This window comes from Atractosteus spatula, chromosome 6 (assembly GCF_055471065.1).
Source record: "Atractosteus spatula isolate fAtrSpa1 chromosome 6, fAtrSpa1.hap1, whole genome shotgun sequence".
Classification (NCBI taxonomy): Eukaryota; Metazoa; Chordata; class Actinopteri; order Semionotiformes; family Lepisosteidae; genus Atractosteus; species Atractosteus spatula.
Genome location: NC_142711.1, coordinates 6,842,525 through 6,867,074, shown reverse-complemented (window position 1 = coordinate 6,867,074; position 24,550 = coordinate 6,842,525). Strand labels below are relative to the sequence as shown.

Genomic DNA, 24,550 nt, shown 5'->3' with positions numbered 1-24,550 from the left:
CTAAATAGGACAACATTCACAATGTCAGTACTCCTCTCTATTAATTTAATTGGTGGTTATCATTGCTGCCTTGCAGTGCTATGGTCCTGGGTTTAATTCTGGACCTGGGGTGCTATGTGCATGGAGTTCATATGTTCTCCCTGTGTTTGTGTTGGTTTCTTGGCATCCTGTGCAGGGAGTACCCTGCTTTCCTCCTATTGCTTGCTGGGATAGTCTCTAGCTCCCACGTGACTCTAAATTGGATGAATTGGTTAGAAAATGGATGGATAATATACTGTAATATGATATAAACATTGAAGTATACACATATTCTAACCTGCGGTGACCTGAGATGATTTCTGCTCCTTTCTTCTTGTGGTAAACGAAAAGAGGGATTTGTGTTACAGTAATTCAGCTTGAGTGGTGCTAATCTCTTCTAATAACCATTTCATTCATTCGCATGCAAACAGTAATGGGCTACAAAATGGGGGGATTGAATCAAAACCATTATTGGCCCATGAATGAAAACAGAGCACACAGCAGTGCTATATCATATCAATTTACTGAGCCAAGTACAGAATGGCAAATGGTTATTGATAATAATTCACCCTTTTCTTTTAATTAAACACTGTATACGAGGCTGAAGGCAAATGAAAAAAATCTTATGTATGATTTCAGAACGGTTCAACGTGTATCTGATGCCTACTCCCAACCTGGACATCTATGGAGAATGCACAATGCAGATCACACATGAGAATATCTACCTCTGGGATATCCACAACGCCAGGGTGAAGCTGGTCATGTGGCCCCTCAGTTCCCTCCGTAGATATGGAAGAGACTCCACGTGGTTTACATTTGAGTCTGGCAGGTACAATTTTGTGTTATTTTGTTTAAAAAAAATCATATTGATTCTGTATTCATTAGCACAACACGTAGATGTTAGTGAAATAAAGGAACCTGGGGGTGCTAACTAGAAATTTGCAGACACATGTAATAATATTTGCACAAATACAAGTGTTTGTGACCTCATAAGAGAAATGTTAAACATGCAGTTGCACAATATGTCACATTAAAATGCTGTATGTACTGTATATGATGAAGAACCCCTAATAGGCTTTTATTTGGAATTGCTCTTTATTACAAAGCATTTACCACTTTGGTTCATTTTTGGAAGCAAGCTAAGAAAAACATCCTTTTCAGAAAAAGCTTTGTAAATCTGCTCCTTTCTCATCAGAACAGAAATAATCCATAAGCCTGGATTCTGCTCTCTCTGGGGCCAAATTGGTAAAGAAAATGGAGCTGAAAGATTGGTTGTACTTATAGCCGCTAGCGTATTAAAATTAAAAATAATATTTGAAAAGGTGTACAGTATGTACTGACTCTTATTTTTATTTCTGTACTGTTTTTTTTATTTGAGATTTTCCCGTACAATTTATTCAACTCCACATCAAATCAACCTAGATAATTCCAAATAAAATATTGGACTATTGAACCCCCTCTCCAGTTTTAGTTTTCATTATCATACAAATCATACTCTCAACATTAAACAGTTTCTTCTAAACCATCCACCTAGAACTCAGACCCTCAGACCTAAGAACCTAAGGACATGAATAACGCATAGTATTCTAACATACCCACGACCTTGATTTGAAGGACTGTCCTGATCTCCTGAACATTGCGTTTTACTTTTGTTTGCTTTTGTGAAGTCAGGCTAAGCTCTAGTTCATATGAATTCCTGTTTTCATCTCTACGTATTTCACTGTAAAAGAAATTGAATTTGATTCACAAGAATACAGAATGCATTTCAGAAGCTTGCTTTAAAGTCTCATTTTCCACATTTTGAAAAACAACATAATTACAATTATTAACAATTATAATGAAACAAACCTTGTGTGTTGACCCAAAAAGCGTTTAAAATTTAAACAGGGATAGAGTTTTACCACATATATACAAATGCAAAGACAGCATAAATTCATATCACTCTTGTTTATCAAAGAACAGCAGAGAAGAAAACACAACAAATACAGTAAAACCACAAAAAAAAGCTTCAGAAAAACTAAGGACAGTTTTTGGAGTTAAATTGTTGTTGTTTGCTTTGAAGTTATGTAGTTCAGCAGCCAAACGAGCTAGAGAGGATTAATAATCTTCTCTGATTCGAAATCTTTTAATGTTCTTACTGTTATGTCCACACCTACTGCTCAACAGTGTCAACTAGTGTCCCTGGGCCGCTTCAATTAACTGGACACTTGTATCACCCGGAGACAGTTAACGACCCCGCCCGTTTCATGTGTTTCTCAAGATAAATACTTGGATCTGACAGAGAGCTCGGGGCTCTGTCAGTTGGTTTCGACTCTGAGCCCCTTGAGTCTTGTTAATGAGTTTCGTCTCTGAACCATTTGTGTATTGTTCCTAAATTTCTTCCCTGAGCCCCTAAAGTCTTCGTCCCTGTGTTGTCTTACTCCACCTTGTCTTCCGGACTTCCTCTTTGTACTTTGGACTCTACACAACTCCTTGCTTTTGAACCCCACTGTCTTGACCATGATCTTGGTCACACAGCAGCACTTCATGCCACTTGCACTTAGCACAGCTCCGTGCACATTTCCCCTCTGTGTGTGCTGCCCTCTCAGCCCTGCCTCCCCATGCACACAGCTCCATGCAGCTCCCAGTTCCCACTGCAGGTTTCCCTGACTCAGCTGCCTCTCACCCAGCACTCAGCTTCTCTCTACGTCGCAAGATTGGCTGCTAGTCCCTTATTTGTTTGGTCGGTGTGGCAGATCCCTCGAACCTTATAGCATCTGTTTAGAGGAATCACAAAAAATAAATATGGAACTGGGGCTGAGGCCGGACCAACCCTGACTTAGTATATAACTAAATCGGTCTCTGATTAATAACATCGGTACGATTACCATGAGAAAACCTGGCACAGACCCGCCAAGATCTTTGGTTACATCTGAACTATACCAGACTGTCCAAACTATTATGCAGTTGTCTTCTGTGGGACGTTTTCTAATGCCACAGAAAAAGTTGTGGTGTACAGTTTTACTGTTTGTGTGCACTTCTAAAAAGAATATTTAAATATGTATATTATTCTCTTGAAAACTATTATATGTACTTATTAATTAACTTATTAGTTTTAGTAGTATTCCTCATACAGTCTTATGAATAGAGATTAATTTTGTTCTTAAATACTGTACATTGACTTGCATAGTAGGTAAGATGACTAACATATTGATCAGTATGGTCTATAGAGGTCATTGTTTTATGTGTCAAGTTTTTTACTTGTCAGTACAAAAGGTAATCTTGGAATAAAACATATTAAAATATATATTTCTCAATTATTCTTATAATATTATAAAAAGTTATAAAAATGTCACCGTACACTGTTGTACTTTAAATAAAAACAAATCAACACACATCAAAATATCAATGTTTCAGTTTGAGCGAAATAATAAACAATGTAAGTATCATATAATTTATTCTATTACTTGTGGAAAGCAATCTCAATACTGAATAATTTTTATATTGCTGAAAAGACACTAGCATAAATCTCTTTTTAATGCTGACATGCCAGCTCGTCAATCTGCATATTATCTAACTACAGTACAATCTGGCACAGAGCCACAGTACAGGCATTGATTTACTGCTTCAAAAATAGATGTTTTTCTTCTTCAATGTATCCAGACCTGCAAGGAAATTGAACATTTTTTATCTTCTCTCATTTTCCTCTGCTTATTCATTTTCTTTTCTCGAATATTCTGTTTTCTTCTCCATGACATAAGATAGCCTTAATGAGAGGACACAGAGAAGACAAATAGCATCCCGGTTGCATATTTAGTAGGACAATAAGATGAAGTTGTTCAAATGTTAAAATAAATCTGACAAAGCAGGTTCACAAAAATGTTTTAAGTAAAATGAAATCTATCTTATCGTACTAGGCTCTTGTCCTCAGTGGGCTGGATTATCAAGAGATGGTCAAATTCAGTGTCATATAAGGGTTAGAGCTGAGAAACATGACATCATGACAACTTATAGATGTTTTCATCATATGGAGCAAACAAATACTTGCTTTTTTCTTTTTTTCACCACTAATTTGTCAAGCAGTGTCCATAGGATGGAATTAAGTTTTCATGTCCAAAGAGGAAAAAAAATATTTAGAGTGTACATGAAATAAGATGACAACCAGACATACTGTGTGGTTCTTTTTCATACGACATAGAGAACTAGCAGAAAAGAGAACACATACATTTCTTTAAATAACTGTTCTGAGAGGCATTTTCATTCAAAATGAAGATTATACATTTGTATACATTTACATTTCTTAATTTGTTTGGCAGATTTTCTTGTATGCTATCGATATAAGGTAATGTGTTTTGAATTGAGAGTTCAGATGCTTTCTTGCAGTTTACAACTTTTAATGATACAGTTTGGACTGAATAACAAACAAAAACTTATTAGTCATATTGTGCATTCAGAGTCGTATTGGTGTAATGCATTGAAATTTGTATTTTAAAGGGCATTCTCAATATTTTCCACAAGATAAACAAAGAATCTGGTAGAAAATAACATTTGTGTTCTCAGTAATCTAAATGTTGTTTTTTTCAGAGTAGAATCCTACACACAGCTGTTTCTTCCCAAAAGATATTTTAAGATATTTTCTTGGTGCTTAAAATCCAGACCAGTTGTATATTTACCTTATTTTTGTTGCTTAATGAGCATGATTTTTGGAGAAAAGCAGCTGTGTGTGGGAGCTCACATTGTACATCTTACAAACTATTGGCAGTAACAACCAGCACCATAGAGGTAATGATGGAGTAGTGTTTGATGTTTTAGCTGAAGACTTACTTTTTAAAAAAAAAACTTCCTACAGATTGTGAGTGTACAGTGCAGTCTGTGAGAGCCACAGTATGTAACTTTTTAAGAAAATAGTAAGGGGGGAACTGCATACTCCCTTTCCTAAAATCACAAGCAAGACAAGGAAAATGCAGTAGTAGAAAAAAATGTAAAATAGATTATTCAGCCATAAGGAGATTTAACTACTGCTTTTCTAATTAAACATTATCGTCTGCCCCCTGTTAATTAAGTGGCATCCCTTTATTAGTAAGCAAACATTATCAAAACACAGGTACCATTTGAAAGTTACCTTTCAAAATCAACAGGGTTTCATTTGCTTTTGGAAGAAGTGGGTAGAAAATGTATTAAAGGATGGATTTTCATATTCTATGAATGTTTTTGTTTGTTCCTCTAATCTCAGAATAACTCTTCCCTCACTACAGAATGTGTGATACAGGAGAGGGTCTATTCACATTCCAGACGAGAGAAGGAGAGATGATCTACCAGAGGGTCCACTCTGCCACATTATCTATAGCTCAGCAGCATGAAAGGCTAATGATTGAAATGGAAAAAAATGCACAGGTAAAAAGATAAGATGGTTTACAAACCAAAGGAGGCATTTCAGGACATCTGGCCTGTTTGGTAGTTAACTAATAAATCTGAGGATCTTATCCAGCTATTTCTTGAAAGAATCAGGGTATCAGCTTCAACAAAATAGTAGGAGTTTGCTTCTTGCTTCTGCCTCGTTTTGAATAACACACTTCTTAGGTTTAAATGCACTTCCACACCACTTCTATATTCATGTGTTTCAGTTTTTGGGTATGTGGGCTTTCCACAGAAAGACATTAGAACAAGCCTTAGCAACAAGTTCTAAGGGAAAATTACAGGAGAACCATAGTTTCAAGACATTCAGTTTTGATTTTAATATTTAGATTTTCTGGAAGTTTGTTTTTTTTCCGCTGTTGAGATCACATTTGTTGGCATTCCTTGTCTGTAGCATGCTCAATATAAACATCAAAGACATAAAAATTCCATGGTTCCAAATAATGGCAACATTAAAATCATGGAACCCAGCTTTGTAAGTGGGTCATCATTTACCTGCATTGCCATTAATACTCAATATACAGCATGTGAGCTTTAATGTTCAGTACATAATATCTGTTCTTTCTGCAATTGTTCTATTTTCTGTCAATCAAAAAGCTTGCTCCTGTTTTATGTAAAATAGTTAAGAGCTAGCTAACTGTATTTCATAGACTGATTTGGAGAAAGATCTTTGCAATTTCTTTCTCTGTTTCAGATACAGTCCGGTTCAAATGAAGGAACGTTGTCGAAATCAGTCTCTCTCCCTCGCAGCGCTTACTGGCGCCACATCACAAGACAAGACAGTGTGGGAGAAATCTTCAGTTTACAAGGTAAAAGTGTTATGACGTGGTTAGATTTTAGTTGAAAACCACGTCTAAAGGCAGGCGCGCAATTCACCTGAAGATGCTATGTGATATCAGGAGGCTGGCGAAGTTTGTCGAGAAAAAAGAAAAAAAAATGGCAGAGGGAGAATTCTGGGAATCAGGAGCCAGGACTGGATTCGGGCAGGGAAGAATGCTAGAATTCAGGCAGTAAGGACGCCATGGGGACTTTGGCGTCAGGACAGGGTTCTGGCAAGTTCTGGTATTTGGAAGTCGGGTTCAAGACACAGGGACAAGGTTTTCCAATGAATCTAGTTCGCAAGAAGTGTGTCAGGGCTAAGCATAGCGGTAGCTCTGTAGCTCAAATGACAGAGCACTTTCCCCCTGCTGGTTCAGGTATTATGTAGGGAATCTGGTCTGATTAATGAGCTGATAGGAAACAGCTTGAAAAAAGGATGGGCGAATCTGCAGGCTACCCAAGCGAGTTGGAATTTTAGCCCTGTGAGAAATGCACTTGCTCGGAGAAATGCTGCATTCTCTCATGGCCGCTGTGGGTTGTGAGCCGCTGCCAATCTGGGTGTAACAGTAAGAAGAGTAAAGGAAATAATAGAATACGTTCTAACACTGGAATACTTGGATTAACAATGAATATGCACAGATACTGTATAACTTATAAAGATATGAGTACATATGTACACGTTAATTGTCTAGATTTAATACGCATGCAGAGAACGAATAGATTTATTTTACTGAAAACATGTGTACTGTAGGATTTCCTAGACAAATGTACATACTTCTATTTTGTAATTAAGCCACATCCATACAGTACATTCCGTACCAAGGATAGGTGGCTTTGTGATAATACAAAGATGGTTAAATTTAGCACTTCGAGATCATTTGGTACAAAACTCTCATTGCTCTCTGCCCTCAAAGATTAGGGGTGCCTTAATTAAACTGATCACCAGATTACAGGTTTTCAGTCTCTAAGAAATTGATTTAGGATGTAGCAGTAGCTGCTTGTGTGGTGAGTCGTTACATGCACACTACATGCAATGTAGGCAAAAACCCACAAATAGCAAGGTGACTTAAACTGCTTTCACAAACTACCACTTGTGTTTGATGTTAGTTTTAGACACTGCAAAGCATGTCTTTAGACAGTCACAGGTAGTTTATTCAAGTGTTGTTACTGTGGTGTAAACCTACTGATATCAAATAATTGAACCCATGCAAAAGCCCTAACAATTGTTGAAAGACTTTTCTAAATATCTTTACAGGTATTTCTTGCACTTTCTTCATATAACTAAAATGTTTTAAATCATTAGGTCAGTCCCATTCCTTTTTTAAAACATTTATATTTTACTTCTCTGTAGAATGACTTGTGAATATACTGTATTGTATATTTATAGTCAAGGGAGAAATTGTTGCAATCACTAATCATGTAAACTATATATACAGTTTAAGTCTAACAGCAGGGGAATAATTAATGTACAATCAAAAGAACAATGTAATTACTTGTGTTTAATTCAGTTTGAATGTGAATTTGGTCATATAAAATATGAGCTACTTCTGAGATCTAATAAAAAGCTAATTTCCATATGGCACTTCGAAGAAACAAATACCAGCAATGCATCACCTAAACCATCCTTAAAATATAAAACAGTTTGGGATTAACTCTGTTCTTTCCCAGTGAGCTGCTCTTTCTCTACTGATATTCTGGAAAGTTAGATATTCTCTTCTTTTACTTTTAATGCTGGCGATTCACTCAGAGTTTTTAGGTTATGAATCATGGGAAATGAATGAACTGAGAAATGGTGGCAAAATACCATTCTTGATCATTTCCTCTGAGACAAGGGGATTCTAATAATTCCTTGCACTTGTTTAGAGCTTTTCATCACAATCTTTTTCAAAGAATGTTCATGTGTAAAGGGCAATACTGCACCCACCACAGTAGTGCAGCACTGCCGAACTGCAAAAGTAAGAAAGTGTTCCATATATTGAATTAAGAGGGAAATCAGATTGTACACTACAAGCCAAGACTACAATTTGGCCAGGACATCAGGGTCAATACCTCCTACTCTTACAACCATGGCATTGTTAATGACAAAGTAGTCAAACATTGCTGGTAAAAAAACATGCAACACATGTGGCCGGCTGAAAACAAAAGGAAAACATTTCAATTAGAAGCAACAATAGCAATGTTCTAAACTGCACCAGCAGCCTCACTGCACACCAGTTCAGGTGGAGAAATGAAAAATTGCTTTTCCAATTGAATTAAGGAGGACCTTTAGACAAGTCATGCTGTGCATTCCAGGATTGGAATTTAGCTAGGGGACTAGAGTTAACATCCTTACTCTCAAGAACTTCACCACTGGATCTTTAGTGATTAAAGAAGTCAGACTCTAACTTTAAAGTCACATGTCAGGGACGGACCGTTCTACAGCAGTACATGATCACCATACGAGGCCATTCATTTACAAAATCTGGACCACATGGAAAATCAACACCTACTGGTCCACGAAACAACTAACAGCAGCAATCTAATTTTCCTTTGGGGATTTTAAATAATTTAATGAGGTGCCCTCTACACCTCTGTTCAAGACTAAAAGGTTCATCTATAAATTAAAATTTTACACTTTCAACTACAACTATTTTTGGACGGAGTGGTGGCACTGTGGCTAAGGATCTACGGCTGTGGCTGGAAGGTTGCTGGTTCAAGTCCTGCAGCTGGCAGAGGAATCCTACTCTGTTGGGCCCCTGAGGAAGGCCCTTAACCTCAACTGCTCCAGGGGCACTGTATAAATGGCTGACCCTGTGCTCTGACCCCAAGCTTCTCTCCCTGTCTGTGTGTCTCATGGAGAGCAAGCTGGGGTATGTGAAAAGACAAATTCCTTATGCAAGAAATTGTAAATGGCTAGTAAAGTGATCTTATCTTATCTATATATTATAATATTCTGTATACTTTCATTATTACTTCCTCACAGTACCTTCGGTTCCTTACCAAGAGGAAGAGAGAAGAGGTGGGGAAAGTAACAGAAGGTGGAAATGGACTCAGATTACATCCAGTGTTTTGTTTTCACATTGATCTAAAATAATCCAGTGGATTTCAAAGTCTCCAAGGGGAAGTATGAAAGACAGCCAAATGTGAATTGAAAGGGTTTGTCTTCACCTCTGACATCTTTTCTTACTCCCCCTCTCTTATTCCTCTTACACAGCGGCTTGCAAAACTATTCAGACACCTTTACTGTTTTCACATGTTCGTTGCTTTAAAGCTTGCAGTCATGTGAATTTCTGGTAACAATTATAATTTGTTACATACACAAAGAACTCTGCAGAGTCAAAGTAAAAACCCCCAAAAAAGAAGTAAATTGATCATTAACGTAATATTAGAAAAGTTATTATTGCAAATTTATTCAAATCCTTTGACGTGGCAAACATAAATTAATTTCAGTGTAGAAAACATTACCTTAAGAAGCCACAGAATTAGTTAGATGGCCTTTGTCTGAGTGCAATAATAGTGTTTCACACAATTTCAGAATAAATAAATCAATGAAGACCAAGGAGCTTTTAAAAAAAAACTCAGGGATAAAGTTGTAGAAAGGCACACTTCGGAAGTAGTGTATAAAAACATTTCAAGGTGAAGCCAATAATTAAAATTAAAAGTCACAGGGACATGGCCTAGATCAGTCTGTCCTTCCAAACTGAGCAGCCGAGCCAGGAGGAAACTGGGTGGGATGTTATAGTGAAAGAGTTACAAAGCTGACTGGCTTGGATGGGAGAAAATGTCCATGTGTCAAAAATGACTAAAAAAAAATTTAAATCCCGCATACAACAAAACATCTAAGTAGTACTTTAAATGTGTAGCAAAATATTTTGTAGCCAGGCAAGACAGAATTGGAACTTTTTGGTCATGCAAATTATTACATCTGATGCAAACCAAACAGAGCATCAGCCGCTTAACACCATCCATAATATCACCATCATGTTACAGTCCTGTTTCATATCAGGAGGGAGTGGGAAGCTTGTCAAGACTGATGGAAACATAGATGGGACAAATTTTCTCTTTAGTTTTTGCTGACGGTTCCTGTTACTTATCTTAACCTTAGAAGTCTTCAGTTTGAGCATTCAGGCTTTGTATAAAATGTTCAGTTTAAAAATGATTCATTTTGTAACTTCACAAAAAGGGATACCATTAGTAAGATGTGACCTTTTTTAACGGTACCGTACATATTTACCCAAAGGGTTGTAGAAGTGACGCAGCCATATTGTTGAAGCAGATATCCTGGCTTCTTTTAAGAAACGGCCAAATGAGGTGCTTGGATCAATTAACTTCTAACTGCCAAGTGAACTGGATGGGTTGAAAGGCATCCTCTTGTTTGAAATGTCCTTATGTTCCTATGGTATTATGTTTGTCCTTCACACGTAAGAGGATTAACAGCTGAAACACTGTGCATTTGACTTTGTTGTTTACCTTTCAGCATTTTCACCATGGTCGCATGCCGAGATTGATTTTAGAATGAGATCAGTGCATGGTTTTAAGACTGGGTTACCTTATTCATGAAATGTGCTTCTTAAAAATGCTGTTGCCTCCCACAAAGATTCTGCCTGTAGCAGCATCGCAATAAAGAAGCACTGTTATCGGGAGTAGATCACTAAGAGTAATGGAAATTAAAATTAAAATGCATCTAGGAATTAAAATCCATCACGTAGGAGTCAGTAGGAGTGCAATGCTGGCCCCAGCCTGTTTTCTGGGAGAGGACAGGGCCGATAGGGAAAGATAGTCTTACGGTGAGGTGGCTGAACGTGTCCTCTCAGTGAACGAGACAGGAGAGGGGAGCTCCCTCTCGTAGGGAGACAACTGAGACATCTGGTCAGCAGTGAAGGCTCACAAGGTTAGGAGTGCGTTGCCTAGAAGTAGGAAGACTCCTAAACGTATACGGCTATAGAGAGCAGAGAGGCTCTCACAGACTGGGAGCCTTGCTTGTTTTCATGTTGGCCCACCAACACGAAGGCGATTATAAAGCAGAACGACGTGAAGAGAATCGACTGGGTTGAGCTGAAGGTGACTTCCACTGCTCCTCAACCTTGAGGTACAACAGAATTAGCACAGGAAAGCAGTCAATGGACCATGTTAGCTTGAAATGGTTATAATACAACGAAAATAGGTCCCAAGGCTGCTTATAATGGGTTACATGGGGGGTTTACAGTATGTCAGATTTCCTCCCACACTCGGCTACCATCAAGGGGAATCTGTTGCACAGACCTAGACAGCGCTCTCATTTTTTTAATGCTCAAATGCCTTCAGCTTTAAGAACTAAAGTGTGATTCTTTTACTTCTGTCAAAAATATTTTTAAATTACAGTAATTGTTCAGAAGAAATCTTAAATTCGGGGACTTTGCTGCTATGGGATTGAAATACTCTACAGATAATGCTCATTCATTTATTTGTTTGACCATTTAATCCAAAGCCTTTCACATTTCTACCCATTTTATATGTATTTGAAGAAAGGTATTATAGTAAAGTAACATGCTCAGGGGTATAGTACATTAGCCACATTCCACCTAGGACTTGAACCTCCAACCAGGAGTCCCTAAATGCTACTCCAGCCTTTTTTGAGCTATGGACTGAAAAGTTAAGAATGTGCTCCCCTCAAAAAACTAAACTTTTCATTTAACAGTAATTTATAGAAATACTGAATATGGAAACTGTTTCAATTAAATAGTTTAATGAACATTGTTCTGAATAATTAAGCCAAATTGCTGAGATGTGTTTTAAAAAGTTCAATATCTGTGAAATATCTTAATAGACGCCCCTAGAAACAAACATATAATTGTTTTTGATGTAGTGCACTTGGCAATTTCTCTGCTGAATAATTCATTTAGATAGTGTACATATTTTCCATTACAAAGTTAATAAGGTATATGGACAATAAAGTTAATTTTAAAATGATAATACACTGCAGCAAAACTCTGAATGTAAATTCCAATTTAATTTGCTTGGATACTGTATACAGCTATGGCACGCTATCAGCTTATTATCCCTCACGGTTGCTCTCAGTAAACTTCTGCAAATCATGACAACACTGACACCAATCTGTCTGCATCATTGAGCAATGTTTTACTTCAGTATGAGTGCAAGCTTCATGAGCGTTACAATGCATTTAAATGAGCAAGCATTTTCATTGTTTTCTTCAAATAAGAGAACCCATAAGGAAGTCGCATGCATGGTCAAAAGCAGTCAAATGCCAATAATTATGAGTTTCCACAAAAACAAAGAATTTGAAAATTAATCATTAATTGAAAGAAAGTAAAAAATATTGTTGTTTTTTTAAAAAGACCAGTTTGACTAATTCGGCATTTTTTTTCTATTCTTGACTTAAAATTGCTAATCTATAGATTTTGTGCCTTGAATAGTGAGTACAATTTCTAAAAGTGACTTTTGAAATGTTCACAGACATTTAAAATGTTGAGCAAAGGTGAATGTTCCATTCAGAACATATACCGATCGAACATCTTGGTTTGCTGTTTCAGTATTTGCATTGTAGTAAATCCCTTTGCACTAAACCAAGTGAAGTGAAAAACTACTGTATATATTACTTGGTGTTGTCCTCTGTAAGTTCTTCAAATCCACATGCAATATGTCATTGCAAATTGGCTTCATACAGTACGTCCAGCAACATATACAGTATGTCTGTGTCTGTGCAACACTAAAGCCCAGGTCTGAAACAACGTAATTGATTACCTTTCAGCCACTGAGTTGTTGTTACCGTGAAAATAAAATGTGTTGAAGGTACTGAACTACAAAGAAAATCATCAGAGCACAAATGGCCTATTTCAGAATAATAAAATATATGAAAACACTAAATAAGGTGAGGTCCCCAAGAATTTTATATTTTGGCTTTCTGAGCTACAGTACCCCTTCTTTTCGAACCTCCATGCTGTAAAATGATTTTTTTTTAATAAATTTTAAGATGTATAATTTTTGTGTGTAATGCATGATTGAGTTGTGAAGAAAACTGTTTTGTGAAGAAAGCTACAGTCAATTTATGTTTTAAAATCTATAAAATAAGATTACTTTGTAAATGTGGACACACGCAATACCAAGGTTGCTGTATGTAAATGCTTCTTAATGCGCTGGGTTATATCTATTTCTTTGAAAATTCCTTTGGGCATTAGCACTGTACCCCTACAGCCCTGTACAAATTAAAGTATGTAAAAAAAGCATTGCAGCACATTCATCATTTTGGCATTTCCATTGTTGGTTTCACAGTTGCTGGGACCTAATGTAGAAGCATTCGTCCATCTAATCTAGTTGCCCAAGAAATGCAAATGCTGCAGAATGTTTTATCTGTGACATAAATCAGACATATCACCAGGGTTTTAGTCACTGTCTGCCAGCTAGAGGAGGTTGTCTGCATTGTTTTGGGTTGCCAATTTACTGCGAAGATAACACATTGTTTTAGAATATTATGTATACACTGTATATACACAACATCTGGAATATTTAACAGCTTACATTCTCTTCTCAAGTCAGATGTTTAAGAGGTTTTACTGTATATCAAAAACACCTTTGGAACATCTACAAGCAGAATGTGTGTTAATGGTGTGTAACAACTTCCAATAATAATCTTATTTAGGGTATCTACAATATCTGACCCCAAAATACTATACTCTAAGGCCAAACACAGTTTTGAAGCTACAGTACCCTTAAACTAAAGCCAATTAAGAAGTGCACCTTCACTAAATAGCTACTGTTAATAATTTCTTGCATTTATATAGCATTTTTCATGACATAGGTTCTCAAAGCACTTTATATATTGTGAAGGAGTGGAGCCCGTCATCCACCACTGAAGTGCAGCACCCACCTGGGTGAGGAGCAGAAGCCCCACTACACTGCGAATGAGGCATAGAGTAAGAAATTCATGCACCTACTGAGCTAAGGGGGGGGAGTGTAGGAAGGCAAGATTGTACAAACCCATGGCGATTTAGCCAGGACACTAGGGCAAATATCCCTTGCTCTTTTGGAAAATCCCAAAGGATCTTTATTGCCCAAGTTGTATATGGTGCTGCTAAACAACGCAGAAAAACCTTTATCCAGAATGAATGCACTGAAGATACAGTATGACTATCCTAGTAGGATTTAAATTATTCAGTCACATTACTGAAATACTAAAATTGCACGGTTGTTTCTGTCATATTTTCTCACCCAGCGTTACACATTTTGACAAACATTTAAATTAAAATGTCAACAGTGCTAGTTACTTGAGGAAACTTCTAAAGAGTTCAACAAATATGGACGAGTTAATTAATTGCAGTAGCCCAACATTAATATTGGTTTTACATTAATGTAACACCAATAATTAAGACCTCCTACTTGCTCTGGTACTCACTAAACCCAAAACATTTAGTCTAGAGATATAGTTCAAAAGTACTGGATATGTAGGCAAAATTATAATCAGATAATGTCAGAAAAACTAGAGATTTTTTTTAATGAATGAGAAATTTCCTATAAATAGGAAATAATATTCATTCCCTAGGGATAACAACCTGCAAGAATCGGATGCTTTGTGAATTGTTATTATTAAGTAATTCAAACTTTAAAAATCAGTGATAATTTGTTCATTAAACTTTAAGAAATACCTTAATGAGCAACTAAGAAAGCAGCTGACTGGACTGGAGGTCGGACACTGGACAGAGACGGGGCCGAGGAGATCAGAGACTTGACAACTGGGCCGCATTGGAAGCCAGGGATAGAAGCAGAGGAGTGGGCGGAAGAAAGCAGAGATGAAATTAATGACCAGGAAGATGAGGAAAACAGAAAGCAGAATGAGAAGGAAGAGTTGCCAAAAGCAGAAAAAACAGAGACAGAATGTAAGGGGGAAAGTTAAGAGAAACTGAAGATCCTAGGAGTGGCAGCAGGGGCAACTTCGGGGTTCTTAGATGACTGGAGTCTCACTGCACACTGGGTGATGTCATCGTGGAAGCTGAAAATGTGCTTGTTATGGGGTATAGACGAGTACGTCTCTACCCAGAGGGGTAGAGTGAGAAGAAATAAAGGTGTATTCATTTTTGAAGAGAATGCAGAAATTGTGGAGAGCCCAGATTTTGATGTTGTGGATTGCAGTAATGGGAGACTGGAATGATGCACTGTAGGAGAAGAGGAACAAAACAGCATGCGGATTAGGAAAAACAGGAAATTCTTGCTCGAGTCTGAAAGTTACTCATTGGAACATCAGATCTGGAGATTCTAAGATGATTTTCTATTTTCTTGTTTTGTGTGTTTTGTCTGAGAAGTTATACAAAGACACACAAAGATGTTTTTTTTTTTTACTTCTGCCTTTATGGTTGTTTCATTTTTGTTTTTTTGTCTTTTTCATTCAAGTCCAATTGCTTTATTATGCACAAGTTGGATATTTGTTTCCTACTGTTTTTGCAGTTTTCGAAACATGGTCCATGTATAGACAAATGATAGTGAGGCAAAATGTAAGAGAGGTAGCATATTTTTCTCTTTCGTTCTGTCTTATTTTCTCTTTTCTTCAAAATCAACAGAAAAAGGCAAAGACAAGGACACTGGGGGACATTACATCGATGTGCATTTAAAATTGAGAATAGGAAGCACTACTGTCAAGCAAATTCTGAGCGAGATCCTTGAATCAGCTACTGTAGCTACTTGCAGTACAGTAGCAGTCCAGTGGCCTAAACAGTCTCCCTCTTATTTGTAGGATTTCTTCCATTTTTATTTGACCAATGTTCAAATTCTATAGGTGCAAATCTCTCTTCAATTTACTAACAATAACACATATAATGTATACTGTAAATGACCATGTTCTTTTTATTCAGTTACAAATAAACAAGGAGATATAAGCTTAACTGAGCACTGGAAACTTTGGAAAAAAAAAAGCATTAAAAAGTGAACAAGCAGAAACATGAATCAGAACTACACCCCTTGATTTCCTCTTATATTGTACTACTGCAGTGGAAATGCAAGACATTTCAGAAAAAAAATATTGAAAACTACACCCTAGAATACATTAACAGTATTATTAACAGGATACCGTATATACTTCTATATACAGTATATTAGTACAAGCCTGCACTGAATACTGATGTTTTTCTTCAAACTAAATGTAAAAGAAAATTCTTGCTAAAGAGCTTCGATGAGGAACAAATGTGTTTTCCAAACAACAGATGGCTCTTTTCTTTTGATTGGTACTTCCAGGAACTTTTTTATGTTGTGAATTTGGTGGGCTTTACTTTCATTGAATCTGTCCTAACATTCACTGCGGTGACCTTAATACATCACACACAAGAAGAACAGACTGAGCAGGATTGTAAAAGTAGCCAGCAAATTTATTGATGCACATCAGCTACAGCTTACAGACATCTATTCCAAACAAATAGTTTAGAAAGCCAACATAATCATAGGCCACCCCTTGCACAGTGAATTTGAGCCCCTTCCATCATCAGTTTAAATAACTTGATTCTTTTGCATTTGAATCTGGGTAATCTGTTGTTCCCACAGCTACAGTATGAATCTTCTTTATTTGGACAATTCATTGTATATTTTACATTATTTATATATTTCGCTCATCATATGTGAGTGCCTCTTATTAGTATGGTGTTCAATGTATTGTACTGTATAATGTGTTACATCCTTTACCTCGCTGGAGAACAAATTTCCCATTTGGGACAATACAAGTCAGTATACAGTATAGCAGGGTCACCCCACTGGTCCACTCCTCACTCTGCATGGTGATCCCAGCCTCCTCGTCCTACAGCGAGGAGAGCTGGACCTCAGCCACACAGGTGAAGTCAAATCTCACATACTGTACCTCAGCTCTCTATTATAAGATAAGATCAGATCACTTTATTGGCCATATGCAATTTCTTGTATTAGGAATTTGTCTTTTCACATACCCCAGCTTGCTCTCCATGAGACTCACAGACAGGGAGAGAAGCTTGGGGTCAGAGCGCAGGGTCAGCCATTTATACAGCACCCCTGGAGCAGCTGGGTTGAAGGGCCTTGCTCAGGGGCCCAACACAGTAGGATTCCTCTGCCAGCCACGGGATACGAACCGGCAACCTTCCAGCCACAAGCGCAGATTCTTAGCCACAGAGCCACAGCATTCTCACACACAGGGAATTCTTGGGTGGTATTAGTCCTTGTGAAATGGGTACAATTTCTGTGAATACATTTTGGCATACATTATTCTTCAGGGTTTTGACAGTTTTGGAGACCCTCCATTTACTAAAACTAGAAAAAAATATGCACATCCGTTATTTCTGTTTATCTGTGTTTGTTTCAAAGGAAAGTTCATGCCTGACACGTTCAGTGTTGCACTTCTGTACAAGTTTTTATATTTGTATAAGCTGCACAATTACCATTCATGTACAGTAATTGTATTAGTGTCACCATATTATAAATAGCTAACATTTTGAAGTTAGTTTCTGCAGGATGTTCCTATTGTTTCTTTTTTCAGAAAGATTTAGTGGTTTGTTTTTGGTATCTTATTATAATCAAACAGCTACAGTACCTGTCTTTGTTTCTTATATAATTTCATGTTATTAGCAGAAGCTATGAAGACATTGTTATTATCTTTTCATTAACGCATGCTTCTGAAGTTGCACTTACAGTACTTTCTTCCTCTCCCTCTACCTCCAGTACTTTCCTTTATTAAGGAATATTAAAAACAAATATTCAAACACAAGCATCTGGCGTGGTGAACACACAGTATTATTACCCATTAACTGGGAGTGCTGACCCAGCAAGCAGCTTGAAACCTTTTTTGAGTCCTGACATTAATTTGTAACTATTCTCTGTGAGCATTTGTAAGGGTTGCAGATAGGCAGCATAATAAAGGCTTCTGTTTGAAACTGTTATGATACAGTATACTATAAATAACCAGTGTCCTCCAAAGGAATTGAGACAGCCAATCCTTCCAGTCAAGCCATGATTTTTTGTGAACATTGTGTAATTTGAAATATACATATTTTGGTTCAGATACTGTATTTCCAAGCATAGTATACACTTGATCATAGTAGAACAAGATCCTTTGATTATTTAGCTAACTACCAAAAGAGCTAGATCAGCCCAGTGATCTCCCATTGTTTGTAACTTGCACTGTGTGAAGTCAAGTTTTTTATGTTGTGGAGTTGGTGGGCTGTACTTTCATTGAATCTGTCCTAACATTCACTGCGGTAGCCTGGTTCGGTAACCTTAATACGCACAGTAAGAACAGGCTGTCCAAATATTGAATACATTACAGGCAAATCAGGCATTACAAAAACAAATCAGGACAAAGAGATGTTTCTAAGTAAATGAGGCTGTGGTGTGTGATAATTCATTGACTGTTTGTAATCATACCATTCACTGGAGTCTCATTGTCACAAAAACCGTTGGAGGTCTAAAAAGCAGTGGTTTTCTAATAGAAGATTTCCGATTTTTGACTAATGAGATCCTTAGGTTGAATTTTAATGTCCCTCTTTATTAGAAAGTAAATATATGTTTTTGAAGTTATACTGTATATACTGTAGGAAAATGAAAAAAACACATACAGTATCCCTTTTGATGTCTAAAATTTAAAAAAAAGTATACAAGAAGTTTGAGAATTCCGATACATTTTTTTAAATACTGTACCTTTACAAATATAGTTGTTTAATTTGCTACTTACCATTTAAAAAATAACTACAATAATTAAAGCCAAAGGTGGTAAACTCGATGAGATTAATAACTTTTTTCTATTTGCATAGAGCAGAAATAAGCAGAGTCTTTGGCGATTTTTAGGAGAAAAGGGCTAAGGACAGCATGAGGGGATGTGGCCATTTACCACAGGAAATGCAAGACGCCTCGACTAAATACTGCTATGAAAATATAGAAATTATTGTTCAAATATATTTTGTGTAATCTCATGGAGAAAGCTATGAATACAAAGGAGGCTGCTCTAAAACAACGAGATAAACTCTTTTTCGTTTTGGGTCTTGAAGCAAGGAATGACTCACAAACACTGGAAGCTAATTTTGATCAAATAAAAGTTCCTACGCACAGTTTAAATAATTAACATAGCATTTCTTTTTCTAAGTGGCTAATACCAGGGTTTGAAAAGGAAGCTTAATCACAGAAAGAGTAGAAAAAAAATAGGTTTGGGCTGTGCATTAATCTCACAAGATACAGTAAGGCAACTTGTATATTAGACGTTTTTGCACATATGACATTGAAACATGAAAAAACATGTTTAATAAAAGAATGGATGCTGGAAGATTCTGTTTGGAATTTTTTTATTTACAGTAGGTGGAATTTTGGACAAATGTGTCAGTAAGAGGGGTCTTTTTGGGACTGAAACTACTCAATAATTCCCCATTAACTTCTGGCTTCTTGTAGGCTCACATCCACCAATAGAAAAGTGTTGTGAACTGTCTCTACACTTCAGCTGGGATCAACACTGTCTGGTAGCTACAGTACAAGGAAATTCAGAGGGCTCCAATGATAGCTGATGATAAAGAGGGTACATCTGAGCACCTAGAGAAGGACTGACATAAGCAAACTAATAACTACTTTAAGCAAGGGAAGCTCAAAAGTTTTACACTGGCTATACTGAAACTCAGCGATGTGTCAGAGCACAACATTGTAAAAAAGCATAATAGATGCATTATTGTGGACTTTAGCTTTTCAACAACTTGACATTCTGTGTGATGTAGCTTGTGTAGTAATTCGAATTCCACAATCTCCACATTCAATATGTAAATAATTCCCTTTTGAATTTCAATAGTGAAGGGTGTTTTCTTGGAAGTGCATAATAAGTGCGTGTCTCAGTAAAAATATATGATACATTACAGTTTGTATTATTAAAACATTTTTTTATTTATAGTATTTAAAAATGTAATGATTCCTGTTTTGCAATGCTGGATTCCTGGGTTCAAATTCTGGGGGTGCTATTTGTGTGGATTTTGTGTGTTCTCCCTGTGTTTGCATGGGTTTCAACACTGTAGGATGTTTTAGGTATAATGTTTTAAAATCAGTAATTTATTTACAACACAAACAATTGGATGCCTTCTGCCAGCAGTTCCCAGTCCTGGTTTGTAATTGATCCCACTTACCTGCTGGTTTTCGAGCTTGCTGAGCTCTAACTAACACAATTGAATCCTTGATTGACTTAATAATAAGATTAATTTGCAGCTTGTAAACATGTTCGAAGGTGCCTTTGAGCTATTGCATTTCATAACATGCAATATCAGCTTTGGAGTAGAAAAAAACAAAACAAATAAATGTTCCAATCAAGCAACTTGTTAGCTCAACTATGGCTTCAGTTAAATAATTAACCATCAGGTGTGACTTGCAGAAGTAGGATTGGGAACCTCTTCCTGCCTTGTGCATTTCTCTGCAACATTATGCTCACTCCAGTATTTAAATATCACTTTTTGGTATGTACTGTAATTGTGCATAAATAAATAATAAAAAATGTCTTTGAGCATCTTCAGTCAAATAGGGTTGTTACCACATCATTATTGTAAATCCAAAATGCTCAGGCATGTGCAACTGCTCACTTTCTCATAATCCTGTAATCAAAGAAGGTTAGCGTTGTGCTGTCCTGGGCAATTAACTTTAACTACAAAATCCATATTTATGTAGAACAAAATAATGTTTAGCATCTAATCAGTTTAACAGACATGCAGCCAAGGAGCACAGTATATAATTTTGATGCAATGACTACATCTAAAATAGACCCTGAAGCAATGAATTGACTTTGAATGTGACCTAATTGAAGTGCAGCGTTGACCTGATCATCATTTTTGGCAGCTGTGCGTGGCATTTTATGAACGGTTGATCAACCTGATTACATTTCTGTGCAGGTTCAATGATTTAAATGGGAAAATGATGTAGCTGAGGGGGAAAGATCAGGGAAAGGTGAAATCCTTATTTCAGAAGACTGAAATAAAAATAGGAATGGAGTTCGACAAGAATAACATTTTTGAAAAGCGTTAGCATGAAAGGTGGCATTTGCATAAACTTAATATGTTTGCAGTGTGTTACAGTCATGCAAATTATAGAACAAGAATCTACATATTCTACTTGGATTCTATAATAAGGTTAAAGTATCAGATAATCCTGTAAATCACCTAATCAGGATGATGTATGAAAGTGATAGAAAAAAGATATACTGGATGGATGGATGTTGTCAAGAGCAGTCATTCCAGTGTGGGTGTGCACAGAACACAGTGTTGCGGTACACAAAATGCGCTGATCGAGACGAAATTTCAATCAAGCGTCCGCTGTTAGCAAAACGAGGAGGCCACAAACTAGTTTGTTTAGAGTTACAAATAAGTAGGTCCTCATGTACATGGTATTAGAAAGGATCCCAAGGTGATTAACCTTTGTATTAATTCAGTGGTCTATTATCAGGTTCTCCTGGACTGAAGTCCAACAGTCAAGATTAAGATTAAACTAGTCAGTTACAAGAGTCACAGAACTCTCCATCTGCCCTGGGCTTTGGTTACATTTTATTTGAACCATGCTTAAAATCGTGATGGACCCGCCTTCACATAAACATCATCACAGGGGAAAAAATATTACAGAAGAGAAGGTGAGGAATCTGTTTCAGTCTTACCTGAGACCGGGAAAGGGATGCTTATTTGTCAGTGCTGCGTTCATCACCTTACACGTGTTGCATCTCATAATTCTTTGCGTTTCTTTTCATTATTCATCTCCTGAATAATAAAAACAAATTTCTTCGTCATGTTTTACCCCTCCGAAACCTTGCCTTTAGCCAAATGATTCGGACAGGCCTGACATTTTTAAGATCAGCCATTGTTTACTGGCTGAAGGTAAATTGTTACTAAAGGTAACAATGTGTGTCTTTTCCATGTTTGCAGGAGCAAGCTTGGGTATGACGCTAGTTCCTCGAGCACAGACCTTTCCCAGCCATCTGCTGGAACAAGGTGCCGATGAAGAACTTGCCCGGATCCGACACCAAGAACAAGCACTGTCTCCCTCTAGTGGCTATGGATCGAGTTACAGCTCTGGACCAGTGCAATGACATGCACTGAATAAGGCACACAGTTTTCTTCAGGCTGACATGGGACATTACAGTAGTTCATAGAGGTGGTACAGATCAAACATAGTTTTAATCTAGTAGCCTATATAAAAGAGACAATTGCAAACACTTTGAAGGCTAGAAATGTGAATTAAAGAATACTTTATGGTACTTCAAGGTAAGAGTTCTAGGGTTTCAGTAGCCGTTAATTAGAATGTAAATTAGGACTGGCTTTATGAAAAAGTCTTTACTCTTCATACTGAAGACAAGGCAAGCTCTTTGGATGACTAGAGCATTATTAGAATGGTCTGATTTCATCTATTACAAGTCCCCATCCCTTTTTTAACACATACTATAAAAGTGGAATATGGTTAACTGATAACATCTAATTGATTGGTAGTATAATTACAAAGGAATGCTGCTAATGACAATTGGATTTTTAATTACCTGTCTCTTATTTTTAATTAGCAAAGACCTATTAATATGTACATACTCTCGTTTTTTTTATTGAACCATTTAACATCTTAAGCCTATGAAAGTAATGCTTTTATACTTTGAGTAAAATGAAAATGTACTGTTTCTGAAACGGCTGTACTATCCCAATCAAAAAACAGTGTGGGCATTCATACATTTTAATGAGTCATTCAGATAAAACATTTGGACCAAAAATCAGACCCAAACACAGCATCCTCAGGTTAACAATAACACAGAAAGTAACTCTTTGGGACATAATGTATGGACATAATGTAAAAATACACAAAAAGCAAAGGTTTATATGTTAAGCTTTTTCAATGATGGTTCTTTTGTCAAATTGAAGGGTACCCGCAAGCATATCTGGGCATTTTCAGAGTCCAGTAATGATATACAGTGAACAGGGGATTTATGAAACAGATACTCTTTTAATGTGTCAGAAATGGTTATAGAGAATCTTCCAGGAATGTTTTTTTTGAATGTGTCGAATCATTGAAGACTGTGGCCCTAAAAGTAATACAATTCTATTGAGGTTAGAACTGTGAATATAGTTTTTAAAGTATGATATAAGGACGAATCCATTTATGAAACTGAAATTTCTCACAACTAAAAATATTGATTACCTCTGTTAGTCATGTTAAGTAATGAGATACTCCGTTGCATGTAAGATGTTTCCAAAGATGTTGTATATCATAATGCAACAATATGTTTTGGACTCTTTGTCCTGTGTACTTGTGTCCTAAAAATCAGAAGTATAATTTCAATTTCAAAACAGAAATTATTCAGATTTCAAAAGCCTTCTCTTCTAAATTAGATACCATGTTACCATAAACCTCAGACAGATGACAAGGATTCTACTAGTTTGTTTTTTTGCACAAAACTACAAATTTGTGTACTTATGTACAGTACATCTAACTATAGACATAATAAAATGAACTGGCCATATCCACATATTTTTTCATTCATTATGCTTTCAGAAAGTGCCTGATTTGTTTTTACAGAGAAACAGATTATCCATGAGGAATTCACTGTTGCAGCAAATAAAGCATTTGGCCTATACTAATCCCATAAATGTCACTCAAATAGAAAATACTGTATTTTCTTGCCATAAACTTACAGATGCACATTTGAAAATGACATACATTACTGGCCTAATCAGCAGCTAAATAGCCAGCTTTGATTCCATCATTGTAGTAACAACTGGTGTGTAAAAAAAATGGTGTGAGTGTATATACTGTACAGTATATTGTTGCCTAATAGCTAATTGGTTGGAAAAGTTACAGCATGACAGCATACATACAGCAGTATGTTGCAGGCTTCTAAATGAGGCTTCATAACCTAATAAGTGAGTGCAATTGCTGCAAGGATGTTTTATGTGTTTTTTCATTTATTGTGAAATAGGCTTTCTGTGGTTGAAGTATCCATGCTATGAGTAAAAAGCAAAGTAGATACTTTATGAAATTCTTAGACACTTCACAAAAACTTGCTTGTCTTCAGAAGGCAGAAGCTGACCTACCACAGACATGATCTCTCCTGACAAGATGGATGGATCTATGAAAAAAAAAGGTAGATTTTTACACACTGACATAATTCCAGCATATAAATGCATCCTGAAAAGCAAAAATAAAAAAGTAAATGTGCCATATTCCACTCCACAGAAAACTGTTGTACTTTTTCTTCCTTTTAAAATGGAATTAACCTCTCTTTGTTCCTTTGAAGCCTGCACTCCTTAGCTGCAGCCCACTTGACCCTCACACTATACAGTATCTGCACAGAGTATATGGCCTTTTCAATTGCAAAGAAACACATCAGGGCTATTAAAGAGTACTGATTCAGTGAAAC

The 24,550-nt window shown here is 36.7% G+C and overlaps 1 protein-coding gene across 1 annotated transcript in view; it reads left to right on the top strand.

Moving 5' to 3' along the window:
• Positions 1 to 23,649, top strand: part of dok6 (docking protein 6) — a 109,899-nt gene extending 86,250 nt beyond the window's left edge. Inside the window, exons 5-8 of the mRNA XM_088919650.1 lie at positions 658 to 847; positions 5,253 to 5,391; positions 6,107 to 6,221; positions 22,077 to 23,649. Of these exons, the coding sequence (XP_088775776.1) occupies positions 658 to 847; positions 5,253 to 5,391; positions 6,107 to 6,221; positions 22,077 to 22,240 (608 nt within the window). The 3' untranslated portion in view covers positions 22,241 to 23,649. The remainder of the gene's footprint in view (positions 1 to 657; positions 848 to 5,252; positions 5,392 to 6,106; positions 6,222 to 22,076) is intronic.
• The last annotated feature ends 901 nt before the right edge of the window (positions 23,650 to 24,550 follow it).